Source organism: Schistocerca nitens, chromosome 2, assembly GCF_023898315.1.
Source record: "Schistocerca nitens isolate TAMUIC-IGC-003100 chromosome 2, iqSchNite1.1, whole genome shotgun sequence".
NCBI classification, from domain to species: Eukaryota; Metazoa; Arthropoda; class Insecta; order Orthoptera; family Acrididae; genus Schistocerca; species Schistocerca nitens.
This window is the reverse complement of record NC_064615.1, coordinates 595,786,273-595,802,223: the sequence shown is the minus strand read 5'-3', so window position 1 is coordinate 595,802,223 and position 15,951 is coordinate 595,786,273. Positions and strand designations below refer to the sequence as shown.

Here is a 15,951-nt window from a genome sequence, read left to right as displayed (position 1 = left end):
TATTCACCTACTATGTTTCCTTCTCTCCCTTTTCCTACTGACGAATTCCAGTCACCCATGACTATTAAATTTTCGTCTCCCTTCACTACCTGAATAATTTCTTTTATCTCGTCATACATTTCATCAATTTCTTCATCATCTGCAGAGCTAGTTGGCATATAAACTTGTACTACTGTAGTAGGCATGGGCTTTGTGGCTATCTTGGCCACAATAATGCGTTCACTATGCTGTTTGTAGTAGCTGACCCGCACTCCTATTTTTTTATTCATTATTAAACCTACTCCTGCATTACCCCTATTTGATTTTGTATTTATAACCCTGTAATCACCTGACCAAAAGTCTTGTTCCTCCTGCCACCGAACTTCACTAATTCCCACTATATCTAACTTTAACCTATCCATTTCCCTTTTTAAATTTTCTAACCTACCTGCCCGATTAAGTGATCTGACATTCCACGCTCCGATCCGTAGAACGCCAGTTTTCTTTCTCCTGATAACGACGTCCTCTTGAGTAGTCCCCGCCCGGAGATCCGAATGGGGGACTATTTTACCTCCGGAATATTTTACCCAAGAGGACGCCATCATCATTTAATCATACAGTAGAGCTGCATGTCCTCGGGAAAAATTACGGCTGTAGTTTCCCCTTGCTTTCAGCCGTTCGCAGTACCAGCACAGCAAGGCCGTTTTGGTTAATGTTACAAGGCCAGATCAGTCAATCATCCAGACTGTTGCCCCTGCAACTACTGAAAAGGCTGCTGCCCCTCTTCAGGAACCACATGTTTGTCTGGCCTCTCAACAGATACCCCTCCGTTGTGGTTGCACCTACGGTACGGCCATCTGTATCGCTGAGGCACGCAAGCCTCCCCACCAACGGCAAGGTCCATGGTTCATGGGGGGGTTTAATTTTTTATCATATCATAATTTTCACTGCCAGTTGTTTATAAGACATTAATATACTGGCTAAAGAAAGAGAATTATTTCCACTTTTCTTACCTTGTAAGATTGAAAACTTCAACAAGTTTGTGTCCAAGACTCCTGGAATATTGAAAACCTTCACACTGAAGAAATACTTCTGCTATTAGTTCATTGTCGGGACGTGACATAACCACAGGCCGGAACAGCTGCTTCAGATTATCAGGCAAATGCTGTCTACCACCGTAACCTTTGCCTGCAGGATTGAGTGTGACAAAAATCCCACAGTGTGGATTAAGGGTCACCTGAAATGGAACATGCTACCCGTTACATAATAACTAATAGAAGTTACATAGATTCACCGAAAAATCCAGATTAAGAGTACGTATACAGACATATCTGTATATGTGAATAGATAGCTACTCACCAAACTGAAGAGATACTGAACACCAGACAAGCATCTACATAGGGCAATAATCAGCTAAGCTTTCAAATAAACTCAGTTCAGACAAATCACTGGTTCAGATCAGTAAGGCTCCAGTCTCCACTGGTGACACACAAGGAGAGTAACAAGTTATATATGTAGACTTTTCTGTGTGCTCTCTTAGATTCATTCTTAAATTCCTTGTGTGTTCTTGTATTTAAAAGATAATGCCTGAAGTTTTAGTAACTGTAAGTGTGCAGGTCTGCTGTCTTCAGTTGTGAGACACCAGGAGAGTAGCAAGTTACATATTCAAGTTTTCTAATTCTTAAGTTAGTACTACTAGGGTGGATAGGGTGTGCACATGCCTTGTGCAGACGCAGGAGAAGCTGGCTGCAATTTGCAAACAGCTGAAGATTCTTTAGATGTGTTCTTCCTATTGCATGCTCTTGCCTTGGGGTGTAGCAGCAGCAGAGAATATAGTGCGTGGCTATGCTAACCTCAGGCATTTCTCGTTTCACCCAAGAGCTCTGCTGCTGATGCACTTTGCAGTGTACGCAGTGTGGGGATCTGTCATCATCACAGAGTGGTTGGTTGTAATGCATTCGCACTGTTCAAGGCTAAGAGTCAATGTGGAGGCTGATTATCTGGCCTCACCCATTCAACCTGTGATTGGGCAATTGGCCACTTCCTCAGCAGGATTTGAGCAGGCACATAGGGACAGGGGTTTGTTACTTATTAGGAGCGCAAATGTTAGGCATATTATGGGGCACATTCAGAAAATAATGTACAGGACTGGAAATAAGTCCAATGTGTGCTTGGTATGTCTGATGGGAGGCCTCATTTGCGATGTAGAGGAGGTCTTGCCTGCAGCTGATAAGAGTGCCAGGTGCAAACAGCTGCAAATTGTAGCTCATGTTGGCATGAATCACACATGTCACTTGCGTTCTGAGGCAACTCTTAGTTCATACGGGCAGCTGGCAGAAGTGGTGAAGACTGCTTGGCCTCATTCACAGGATGCAGCATTGTCTCCAGAGTTTATCAGGGTCCTTTGCTTTGAAGCCAAGTGGTGGGGCTGAAACAAAGGCTCTGTCAACTCTGATACAGTCTTGGCTGCAAATTTCTCGATCTGCATTATGGGGTGGAGAATTGTAGAGCTCCTCACGATAGTAAAATGCTCACCACTTTATACAAAAAGGGCAAAATTAGACGATCTATAAAGACATTTTGACAGTCAAAATTTTAACAGTAAATTGCAAAAATATTCATAAAAAAGTTCCTGAATCACCTCCAGGAAAGTTCTCATGCTCTAATTATTCTTGGACCCGAGAGCTTGGCTGAAACCTGTAGTAGAAAACTTCAAAATATTAGCAAGGCAAGAAACATACATCAAAATGACAGATTAGACACCATAGAAGGGGGAGTGTTCATTACAGTTGACAAAAATTTTGTGTCTATCGAGGTTGAAAATGAGTCTGACAGTAATGGTATGTAGATGTGAGTAACAGGCCTACGTGAACTCACATTAATTCTTGGATATTTTTACCAGCTGCTTGATTCTGCTGTGGCAGTTTTAGGATTATTCAATCAAAGACTACATTCAGTAGCATGGAAATACCTGGATCATGGTATACCGATTGGAGGTAATTATAATCTATCGAGTATAGATTTGGACGTCTATGGATTCATTGCAGATGGTAAACAGATAGTCTTGCAAAGTAATTTCAAACATATTTTCTTAAAACTGTCCTAAGCAGCTAGTTTGACAGAGCAAACACAACGAAATATTTTAGACAGTGCCAGTACAGAGATGGGATTAGTGATCATGTCATCATAGAGAACAATAGTTATTGCAGCTAACAAAACCATGAAGAAGACTAAGAGAGTATTTTTGCTAGAAAGAGCAGATAAGCTGTTGTTAGTATCCTACTTAGACAATGAACAGAAATGATTTTGTTCCAATATGATAGATGCACAGAAATTATGGGCAAAATTTAAACTGACTGTTAATCACAATATGGAGAAGTATGTGCCTAATAAATGGATTAAGGAAGAAAAGACTCACCATGGTTTAATTAAAAACAAAACTGAAAAATGCTGAGGAAGCAGAGACTGTTGTGCTCTTGGTTCAAAAAAGAATGCACAACTGTAAAGAGGTTACAGTTCAAAGGTACTCAAAGTACCCTCCACCACACACCGTCAGGTGGCTAGCGGAGTATGGATGTAGATGTAGAAATTCATGGATTTATAGAAAGACTGATATGTGAAGCATACAGCAATTTTCACCATCATACCTTTGCAAAAAAAATCTTGCTGAGAAATCAAGAAAATTCTCGCCTGGCATAAAACTGCTATGAAAGCTGAAGACTTCTGTTCAGCGATTCATTCATCAATCTGGTATGGCAATAGAAGCTGAAGTTTTAAATTCTGCATCTAAGAAATCATTCATGCATGAGGACTGACAAACATATCATCGCTGACTGTTGCATAGACTCCCATACGGAGGACATAGCAATAGCATCCTTCGGTATAGAGAAGCAACTGAAAGAGTTCAAAACAAATAAGTCATCAGGTTCAAATGGAATCCCAATTCAGTTATACAGAGGACACTCTATGGCACTGGCCCCTAGCTCATCTAGCATTTATCGTGAATCTCTCTCTCAGCACAGAGTTCGACATGACTGGAAAAAAGTGCACTGTTTCTGCATATATGAAGATTAAATGAATGGACCCACAAAATTTCGGACCAATATCCTTAACATTGGTTTGCTACAGAAATCTTGAACATACTCTGAGTTTGAATATAATAAATTTCCTCAATATAGAAAAGTTCTTGTCCACAAATTAGTGTGGATTTAGAAAGCATCAGTTGTGTAAAACTCTTATTACCCTTTTTTTCATAAGATATGCTGTGAATCATGGATGGAGGACAAGAGGCAGATTCCATATTCTTAGATTTGTGGAAAGTGTTTGACACTGTGCCCCAGTGCAGGTTGTTAATGAAGATCTGAGCATATGGAATAGATTTCTAGATGTGTATTTCCAGAGAATACTTCTTAAGTAACAGAACCCAGTGCGCTGTCTCTGACGGTGAGTGTTCATCAGACTCATGGGTATCATCGGGAGAGGCCCAGGGAATTGTGATAGTATGGCTCTTATGCAGCCGGAAACACGTATTCGTGTGGGCTGAGGTTCTCATAACAAACCTCCCCAGCTTCACATGGATAGCACTAAGCATCTATGATCAGATGACATTTCTGGTGCAGCAATAACTTTGTTTAAGAGTCACTGTGTAGTGTTATGACTAAAAATCAGAGAATAATGATAGGTAACTGAATATCATCACTTTCATATAAATTAAGTGATTTAGACCATAGAAAATCCAGGATGGAATGTAACAATAGGAGAGAAGGAAAGTTGCTACTCACCATAGAGTGGAGATGCTGAGTCGCGATAGGCACAATAAAAAGATTCACACAATCATAGCTTTTGGCCATTAAGGCCTTTGTCAGCAGTAGATACACATACACACACGCACACACACACTCACGCAAGTGCAAATTCCACACACGACTGCAGTCTCAGAGAACTGAAACTACACTCAGGAATTTGGGATTACATAGCAGGAGAATTTTGCGGATGGAGAGAAGGTACTGCAAGGAGGATTGGGCTTGGTTGATATGGTTTTGCAGGACTATGTTGGTGAGGGCTAAGGATTGGTGGAATCTGAATAGGTGGAGGTCATTGTGGAAGGAGGGGTGGCAACCAGAAATGGGTAATTTGATGGTAAGGCAATTAGAGGGGATTTCATGAGCCAAGCAACAACGCAGGAACAGTATGTGGGACTGGGATCTGGCTAGGGATAAGGAAACTTTTCTGTATTGATGCAGATGGAAGGAGCAAGGATCCATGGTGGTGCAAAAATGCGAAAAAATACGTAAGAAAGTAGAATTACGTCTGAAAAATTACGCAAAAATACACCCAAATATGTGTGAAAAGTACGAAATGCATGCACAGTGGAAAAAAAGAGATGAAATCTGAGGAAGACAATGATAGTGGATGGTGAAAGCTGACTAAAATTGGTGAGAAGTCACAAAGGTCAAAGTAGAGAATAACTAATCATTAATAAATATATACTGTGGGTAGCAGGTTTGAGGGCAGTTAAGCATAGAGAAGGAGGAGTCTGGGGAGTGGGGAGGGGTTTGTAGTTAGAGATGTAAGTTCATGTGGCACCGGAAAAGTACGGGAGATGACACGCAAAAATACGGGAAGTGACACAGGTAACGTGATCAGTTTGATGGTATAGGCTTAATTATATCGGCAGGAGTAATGTGGGACATAAGATGCTGCACCAACAGTCAGAGTGGTCCTGAGGCCGTGTGTTGCATGTGGCTGAGTCTGTTGATAAAGTGTGGCTCATAAGTAGAGCTTGCAGTGTGGTTCGTAAGGCAACAAGAGAAACACAGGAAAGAAAGGAAAGAAGGATGGACATTGACTATAGCGATGCAAAAGAAAGTAGTTACAAAGGAAAACAGCACAGGGTTAGGATCGAAGAAAAGCTGTCAGGCAAAAAACAAACAATGGAAAATCCAGGATGGAATGTAACAATATGGCAGAGATGCTGAGTCGCGATAGACACAATAAAAAGATTCACACAATCATAGCTTTTGGCCATTAAGGCCTTTGTCAGCAGTAGACACACATACACACACACTCTCAAGCAAGTGCAACTTGCACACATGTCTGCAGTCTCTGAGACTGCAGATGTGTATGCAAGTTGTGCTTGTACTTTACCGCCAGACAGCTGAGCCTGACTTCAATTTTACTCTAAAGTTTAACATAGAATCAGGAAAACATTCTGCTTCTGGTGAATGTCCAAATCACTGAAAGGTGGATGCTAGGTTTAAAGGCAGTGACAAATCCATAGTCCAACTGGGTTTTCAGGCATGCACTGTAACAGGTGACCACAGACCCAACTCGGGTTCTGCTCAAGTTTGTTGTTGTCTAAAGTTGTGGCAGCAGGGCAGCACTATATGACAATGCCATCATCTTCACAGCAGCAATGGACTTTTAATTGATCATTGTTCAGCACATTTATAGAAGGTTTCTATAAAATTATACACACAATCTCTATTTGTCAAAATCGGATCAAAATCCCTACAGTAGTTCCTGAGATTAGCCTGAACACACAGATGAAATTGAGCAGGATACGTCAATTTATATATATAATGAAGATGCATCTAACAACTAATGAGCTTCTTATCAGGCGTGAAGACCCAAAGGATATCTACCAGCCACTGAGTCATCCTCTGCCTTGTAGCATCATGTGAATATGGCATGGAGGAGTATGTGGTCAGCACACTGTTTTCCCAGTAATTTTGCAGGCTTTCCAGACTATGGAGCCATAACTACTCATTCAGCTAGCTCTTCAACTGGCATCACACATCATGCCTCATGACGCGCAATGAATTTAAATATAAGTAGAATTACTGTTATTAATCAGTTAAGTATCCACTCACACAGTCAACACCACAACACATTGTCAGACAATTACAGAGTCACAATTTTGGGGTTGCTGTGGGCAGCAGCAATATGAAACAGATAACAGTTGACGTGAAGTTCTCCGAAAGGTGCCAACTTTTAACGATCAGTGCTTGGTTTCTAGAATCACACCCTTAGTGTAGCTAGTTTACTGGGGGGGGGGGGGGGGGGCATAGTATACTAATTTATGTAGGTTACCAATTAATAATAATATCAGTATAAATGTGGCTCAAGGGGCTGGCCCACAATGTCAGTATTAGCTCATGAGTAAAAATGTTTGAGTAACACTACTCTACATATATACAAATGATCTGATGGGCAAGAGCAGCAGCACTCTGCAGCTGTTTACAGACAATGCTGTGGTGCTTTGGGAGGTCTCACCACTGAGTGACAGTGGGAGGACAAAAGATAACTTTGACGAAGTTCCTAGTTGGTCTGATGAATGGTAGCTTGCTCAAAACATATAAAAATCTGAGAAAGAAAACAATCCATAATGTTTGAATACAGCATTAGTTGTGTGCTGTTTGATACAGTCACATTGATTAAATATTAGGCATAACATTGCAAATAAATATGAAATGAAATCAGCATGTAAGGATGGTAGGAGGGAAGGAGAATGTTCAACTTTAGTATATTGGGAGAATTTTATAAACGAGGGGTTCATCTGTAATAAAGACTACATAGACAACACTAGCACAACCTGTTCTTGATAAATGCTCAACTATTTGGTATCCCCACCAGATTGGAATAAAGAAAGACATGGAAGCAATTTAGAGGTGTGCTGCTAGATTTGTCATCAGCAAATTTGATCAATGAGATGTATTATGGAGATCATGATGCTCTTTTTGAGGAAAACTATTGAGAAAATTTAGAGAACCAGCATTTGAAGCTGACTGCAGAATGAATCTACTGACATGCTTTGCGAAAGGATCATGAAGATAAGATACAAAAAATTCGAGCTCATACAGAGGAATATAGGCAGCCGTTGTTCCCTCGCTCTATATGTGAATGGAACAGGAAAGGAAATGACTAGCAGTTGCACAAGGTATCATCGACCATGCACTATACGGTGGCTTGTAGAGTATGTATGTAGATGTACATGCACGAATGATGGCTGGAAACCATGCAGGGAAGCAGGGGCAGGGTAGTGGACCACTAGGAGAAACACAGAATGGACAGTACCAGGAAGAAGGTGGGTACTCTAAAATAAGAGAAAGACATAACGAAAGCAAGGTAAAGGGGTGCTATGGTGGAATAAACAAAAGTAAGATACCATGTGGGGATGGTGTGGAGAGAAAAGAGCAGAATAGAATGTGAAGAGGAGAAGGAGCAGAGACATGTCAGAGTTAGTTTCTACAGGGAATCATATAATTCTCTTGAAACATGCCTTTCCTAGACTGATGTCTGAGATACTCCTCTGTGATACTGACAAGGGGGAGATTGAGTCAATAACCAAATCACTGAAGACTAAGGACTCTCATGGATACGATGGAGTGCTTAGCAGAATATTAAAGTAAATGCACATGTTAGCCCTGTATTTAGCCATATTTGTAATTTTTCCTTTACGAATGATTAAAGTACTCAGAAGCTGCTTTATAAAATGGGAGAAAGGGATAATGTAGACAATTTTAGACATATTTCTATGCCATCAGTTGTAGTGTTTTGAGAATTTCTGTGTAAATTCTAGAACCACTCGGCCTTCCACAGTCTCAAATACATGATATTTTAGATGTGACTGGGAGAAAGGAACCCTATCTACTGTGCACCACCTGTCTGTGTGTGCAGGTGTGAAATGAGTCATGAGCAAAAGGTTGACGCGGTGGCTGAACGGGACCGAAAAGTACTTCTCGGGTGATTCATGGAAGCTGTAGTGAAAGCACATGAAAGAACCAAGGAACTTCTGTGTTAGTCTGTGTTGTCTGAATTGTGACTATTGTTATTGACAAAAGAACAATCGAGATTCTGAATTGTGAATGAACTCTTATCTTGGACTAGCTGGAGGCAAGACATATTTGACGATATGTTTGTAGTAGAGACACGGTTGTTAAGCCAACTCTTTTCTAAATGGACTTAAATCTGTTTCAAATGTGAGACGATATGAGTTACTTATGAGAAGTTAAATGATTACATGCGAAGTGTGAATTTTGTTCTTATGAAGCTCAAATATACCAATAGTTATTGAAAAGTATTCTTTGATTACCAAATTATTTCGTGAGTGGCGAGAGAGTCTTTAAGGTTCCTGTAACTAGCAACATTCTACAGAGAAAAAGTTTATGGAGATTCCAGAAGCCAGCTATCCAGAGAGGAAGATCGGCTGTATACACCAAGTAAGTCAACTCGTATAAGAGAAGTGGGAAGGTTGCAATCCAACTTCACACATTCTTGTCATCAAAAAACATTAGACAATGTTTGCTAACGTTATTGAAAAGGCTATGTTAAGTAAGGATAATTGATCATTATATATTAGATAATTTGCTATCAAATGTACATTTCAGCTTTTGAAGTCATTTAACAACTGAAAATGCTTTATTCTCTTCTCTCTGTGAGGTACTGGACGAATTAAACAAAAGGTTTCAAATGCTAGGCATATTTTTTGATTTAACTAAGGCAGCGTTTGATTGTGTTGATCACAAAATATTGCTCCAGAAGTTGGACCATTACGGAATACGGGGAGTACCTCACAACTCGTTCACCTCTTACTTTAACAACATACAGAAAAAGGTCATTATTCAGTGTGTTGAGAATGGCTGTGATGTGGGGTCTGACTGGGATATGGTCAAAAGGGGAAGGGGGGGGGGGGTGTTGCCTCAGGGATCAACTTTGAGGCCACTCCTGTTCCTCATTTATATAAATGATATGTCCTATAGTATTATGGGTAATTCTAAAATATTTCTGTTTCCTGATGACACTAGCTTGGTAGGAAAGGATGTTGTGGGCGAAATTGGCTCTGTTTCAAACAGTGCAGTTCATGACATAAGTACATGGCTTGTAGAAAATAAACTAATGCTAAATCACAGTAAACTTAGTTTTACAGTTTCTAACATACAATTCAACAAAACCCGACAATTTAATTGCACAGCATGGGCATATGATTAGTGAAACTGAACAGTTCAAATTTCTAGGTGTTGAAATATATAGTAAACTGTCATGGAAAGTGCACGTTCAGGATCTTGTTCAAAGTTTTAATGCTGGCATTTTTACTATTCGAACGGTATCTGAAGTAAGCGACACAAAAATTAGTCTACTTTGCTTATTTTCACTCACTTATGCCATATGATATTATATTTTGGGGTAACTCTTCCCGTTCTAAATGGATATTTTTGGCTCAGAAATGGGCTGTTCAGGCAATAAGTGATGTACATTCATGAACCTCTTATCGACCCCTAGTCACTAGTCTGGGTTTTTTGACATTGCCTTCTCAATATATATATATATTCTTTACTTCTGTTTCTTGTTAACTATATCAGTTTTTTCCCAAGAATTAGCAGCTTTCATTCAGTTAATACTTGGCAGAAATACAATCTGCATTCAGAGCACACTTGCTTAACTCTCATGCAGAAAGGTGTGCAGTATACTACTGCATCCATTTTCAATAAGCTATCACAAGAATTCAAACATCTTAGCAGTAATCCATGCACTTTCAAATTGAAACTGAAGAGTTTCCTCGTGGGTCACTCCTTCCATTCTGTTGGGGAGTTCCTTGAAAAATTAAGCTGATTCTTATGTTATATTGTTGATTGTGCTTACTTAAACCTATGGCGTGACTTTTTTTGGGTTCATAAACAATTCATTTTATCTGATATTACTTTTATGTTCTAATTTCATGTGCTGACACATTCCATGACCTTGGAGATTCACTCCTCAATTTGGTCCTATGTAAATAAATAAATAAAAAGACAGAGAATAGCAGTGACACAATTCATATGACTTAAATTATTGAAGTTAAATAAAGCTACTCATCTCTACCACTTCTCAATAAATCAAACAGAAATATATTAGCTCAGTGTGGATCAACAGATAACTGCTATAGGAACAAGAAAGAACTGAACAATGTACTATATTATGCTACAGAATTTTTAAGGCTTTCATGGCCACATGTTGACAAACTGCCTGTTGGCTTCTATCTTAGGTTCTTCAGCCGATGTTTTTTTGATGATTTTTCTGACATTTCACCAGCACAAGTGGTCTACATTGTCAAAACTTCACCCTCTGTTGTTGAAGTCAAGCCCGCAGCTGCATATTATATGTACCTGGTGTGCCAGCATCCAAGTGCTTTTCTGTGGTCATATCCAGTGCAGTTCTCCCCTTGTTGCCTGCAACAATTGTTCACTGCACCATGGGAATCCAGCATCCATTCACCTTGAGGCTTTCTTCTTTCTTGTTGAAGCTATTATCACATCTGTGTATTACTGTAGCTTCTCTGAACAAGTGGGTGTGATAGCCCTCCTCTACAGCAAGAACATCCATGTAGACAAATTTTACTATGTGGTCGGTCTCACACACATTCTCCGCCATGGTCAATTTCCCCACCAGCCCCAAGCCACAATGCCGCTTATGTTCTGTGATCCTGGTGTTGATTGATTATCCAGCCATCCCAAGATAAACTTTTCCGCATGTACATTGTATCCAGTATATTCTGCCATTGTAAGTGGGTCCCTTTTCTCCTTTTCTGATCTTTGAAACACTCTTTGATTTTCTTTGTTGGTTTATAAACAGTCTTCATGCTGTGTATGTATAACATATGTCTGATTCTGTCCATCACTCTGGGAATGTATGGAAGGAAGGCCGTATCCAACATTCCTTTTTCCGATTTGTCACTTTGCTCAGTGTTTGACTCTGTGACTCTTCTTCTGTAACTGGTGGTGTAGCTCTTCAGAATGTTTTCCATGTGTTGCATCTTGCATTTGAGGTGGTGCGCCACACATACTCATCTTGCTCACATTACAAGCATATTAATCATGCCTCTTTTCTGGCTCGGATTGTGGTTTGACAGTTTGTGCAGGTAGCAGTCCATGTGTGTCAGTTTTCAATGCATGCTGTGTCACAGGTTTTCACCATCCCCTGTGACCAACACTTCTAGAAAGGGTAGCTGTTTGTCCTTTTCTACCTCCATGACAAATTTTATGTTGGCGTGGAGGCTGTTCGAGTGTCTTATGAAGTAATCGAACAGTTCCTCACCATACCTCCACACGATGAAGGTATCATCGACGTATCTGTACCGTACTTAAGGTTTATGAGGTGCCATGTAGAGTGCCTGTGTTTTGAAATGTTCCATGGAGAAGCTGGCCACCACTCGACTAAGAGGACTGCCAATGGTAATGCCTTCCAGCTATTTGTAGAAGCTGCAGTGAATGATTATAGAAGGCAAAAGTGGAGAACCACACTGGAAGTGACCACTGAAAACCCATAGATGCTGGCACACCAGGTAAATGTAATCTGCAGCTGCAAGCTCGACTCCAGTCCACTACCAGCAATGGAAGGTGAAGCTCTAATAATGCCAGCCACTCATGCTGCCGAAACATCAGAAAAATTGTCAAACAAATGTCGGCTGATGAACCTGATACAGAAGGTATATTATGTCACTCGTTATTATTCATTTATAGCACCTGTATACACCATAAAATATCAAATGAATCCCTTCAGAATGAAATCAATCATTTCCTAATTTCAAACTTTCATGATAAGTGTGTCTGTACATTGCCATACATTCACTGCAATATTACTATGAATAATTGTTTGTAATTGTAAGGTGGAAGGTAGGTATTCTGGGTATTACAATGATTAACATTTTTTTACACATGTACAACTGGGAGCCAAATGTGCAACAAGATCGTAACTAATGACATTTGCATGTCAGAAGTTCACACAAAAATAAAGAAAACTATTGTCTGACATTTGATACATAAGCTTCAGCTTCAGCTTCTCCCTGCATACTGCATCGTCATGTAACTAACAGAAATGCAGCCATGTAAAATCCTTGACAGCAGATGACAATTTGACATATGTACACTTGTCATTTTTAAGACACAAATAAAATGATACTGCTGTATGTTATCTACTTAAACAGTTGGTGGATAGAACTACAATACCCAGAACGAAAAGATGGTGCATACAGGAAGGCAACACGCATCGTAAATAGCTAGTGCCAACAAAAGATGACTTGCATTAAATGTTAACGTTAGTGAAATATTAATCAACAGCAGGTGAACATACAGTGCTAACTCTGTCCCTGCATTGTTTGACCAAGGGGAGAGCAAGATTACAGACAAAATTTAAGTAAAAACATCCATCTCTATTTACAAGATCACTTGCTAATTTAATCACAACAGCTTATCTCAACAGCTTCCTTAACACCATTGTCCCAGTAACTGGAAGCTACTTTCTTTGTAGTGTGATGACTATTATATGAGATGACTATTACAAAAGCAATGTTCTGCAATAGCTGATTTGCTTGACAGCCATAGCATATGTGGTGCCAAGAGTACCTTGGAGCTGGTTGGGCCATCAAAGAAGGAGGACTGAGAGCAATATAATGTCAAGAATTGGCAGTGAGATGCAGCCCAGGAGACTTGCTACAGATTTTTATGCCCAGATAAAAAGTGGTAGTATCAGAAAAGTTACTAAAACAAAGTTGAGGGTTATCACCCTTCTTAATGAAGACTAAATTGGATATATGTCATCCATGACGTCCATATGAAGCCAACTACAATTCTGAGGTGCAGATCAACAAAGAGGGCTTCTCATTCAAGAAAACTGAAGGCGCACTGGAACAGCAGAAAGCTTTGGCGAGTGGAGCTACCTTCAATGCTCATCATGGTGAAGGTGTGACAACATGATCCAAATGCATGGATCCTCCAGTGATGGTATCACAGGACCACTGCCAAAATCCAGATATAAGACGCTGTAGCCAGCTCCACTGAGAACATTTGAAACCGTTGGTTGCTGTTTCTTCAGAAGAGGGAAAAATGCCATGAGCTGTGTTACACAGAATGTGTGGTTACAATGTGACAATATTTGCAACCTATTACCTGTTCATAATAATGTGTGTGATTACTACATTACATTCACAAAGTAGTGAAATCACAGAACACACAGAAAATATGTGAGCCTAAACTACTTAAATACGCAGGAGAATATAATTACAAGAAATGATGAAGTATTGTGGATAGCAACACAGAGTGCAACCACAACCTTCAACCATTTTGTCTTTACATTAGCTTTAGAGGTAATGAGGAAAAAAATTAGTATGAGGCTGGAAAAAAGGTAAAGCAATTATCCTCTGGACAACAAATGGTGGATAGAAAGATACAGTTCATTCAGTTAATACAGTGGTGTGCATTCCTACCTGCAAAAGTCTATTTTGTCTTGAACAACTCTCAGTGATAAGTGATTAATGCAGCAGAGTCATATTTGAGAGCATCCCAATTTTCTATTGTTTGCCTAAAATTATTTCTTCAGGTTATAATGATTCTTTTCAAAATGCAATGGCCAATTTCATATTTAAGTTAGCTCTGAAAGAAACAAATGAAACTACAAGAGTGAGATTTTTGTTCTTACTTGTGATTCTAACTACTACAACTTTAGATTTTTTCTTCTAAATAACTTATTTTGGACATGATTTGTACCACCTGAACCAATGTTCAGCATAATAATCACATCTGCTTCACTCTATATTAGTGTACTATTCAACCTTACTTCAAAACACTAATATTCTAGATCCAAAACAATAGAAAATACAATGTAAGTTATATGTAAGTAAACCTGTTTCACTTTACATCTGCTCCACATTACCTATCAAAGAAATTTCTCTACCTCACAGCTTTTACAGGTCTGTACACGACATCAATAATATGACAACCATTTTACTTCAGTTGGTGAAATTATTGTTTCACAGTGAAAATTTATGAATTTGCAAAGCAGCCACTGACCAACATTCCTCTGATCATCCAGTGTCACTGTGGACTTGAAAGACTCAACCACATGATCTACTTCTACATCTAAGTCTACGTGATCACTCTGCAATTCAGAATAAAGTGCCTGGGAGAGGGTTCAATGAAACACCTTCAAGCTGTCTCTCTACCATTCCACTCTCAGACGGCGCATGGGAAAAACAAGCACTTAAATTTTCCTGTGCAAGCCCTGATTTCTCTTATTTTATCGTGATGATTGTTTCTTCCTATGTAGGTGGGCGACAACAGAATGTTTTCGCAGTCGGAGGAGAAAACTGGTGATTGAAATTTCATGAGAAGATCCCGTCGCAATAAAAAACATCTTTGTTTTAATGATTGCCACTCCAATTTACATATCATGTCTGTGGCATTATCTCCCCTACTTTGCGATAATACAAAATGAGCTGCCTTTCTTTGTGCTATTTCAATGCCATCCTTCAGTCCCACCTGATGCAGATCTCATACCACACAGCAATACTCCAGGATTGGGCAGACAAGTGTGTCGTAAGCAATCTCTTTAGTAGACCTGTTGCACCTTCTAAGTGTTCTGCACATGAATCACGGTCTTTGGTTTGCTCTACCCACGACACTGTCTATGTGATTGTTCCAATTTAGGTTATTTGTAATTGTAATCCCTACGTATTTAGTTGAATTTACAGCCTTCAGATTTGTGTGACTTATCGGGTAATCAAAATTTAACGGATTTCTTTTAGTACTCATGTGAATAACTTCACACTTGTCTTTATTCAAGGTCAATTGCCACTTTTCGCCCCATACAGATATCTTATCTAAATCATTTTGCAATTTGTTTTGGTCATATGATGACTTTACAGGATGGTAAATGACAGCATAATCTGGAAACAATCTAAGACAGCTTCTCAGATTGTCTCCTATGTCGTTAATACAGATCAGGAACAATAGAGGGCCTATAACACTGTCTTGTGGAATGCCAGATATTACTTCTGTTTTACTTGATGACTTTTTGTCTACTACTACGAACTGTGACCTTTCTGACAGGAAATCACAAATCCTGTCGCACAACTGAGGTGAGATTCTGTAGGCATGCAGTCTGGTTAGAAGACACTTGTGAGGAACGGTGTCAAAAGCCTTCTGGCAATCTAAAGACATG

The 15,951-nt window shown here is 39.6% G+C and overlaps 1 protein-coding gene across 1 annotated transcript in view; it reads right to left on the bottom strand.

The window, feature by feature from the left end:
• Positions 1–15,951, bottom strand: part of LOC126236667 (cytoplasmic dynein 2 heavy chain 1) — an 873,274-nt gene that overhangs the window by 475,990 nt on the left and 381,333 nt on the right. The window contains exon 32 of the mRNA XM_049946146.1: positions 993–1,216. Coding sequence (XP_049802103.1) covers positions 993–1,216 — 224 coding nt within the window. The remainder of the gene's footprint in view (positions 1–992; positions 1,217–15,951) is intronic.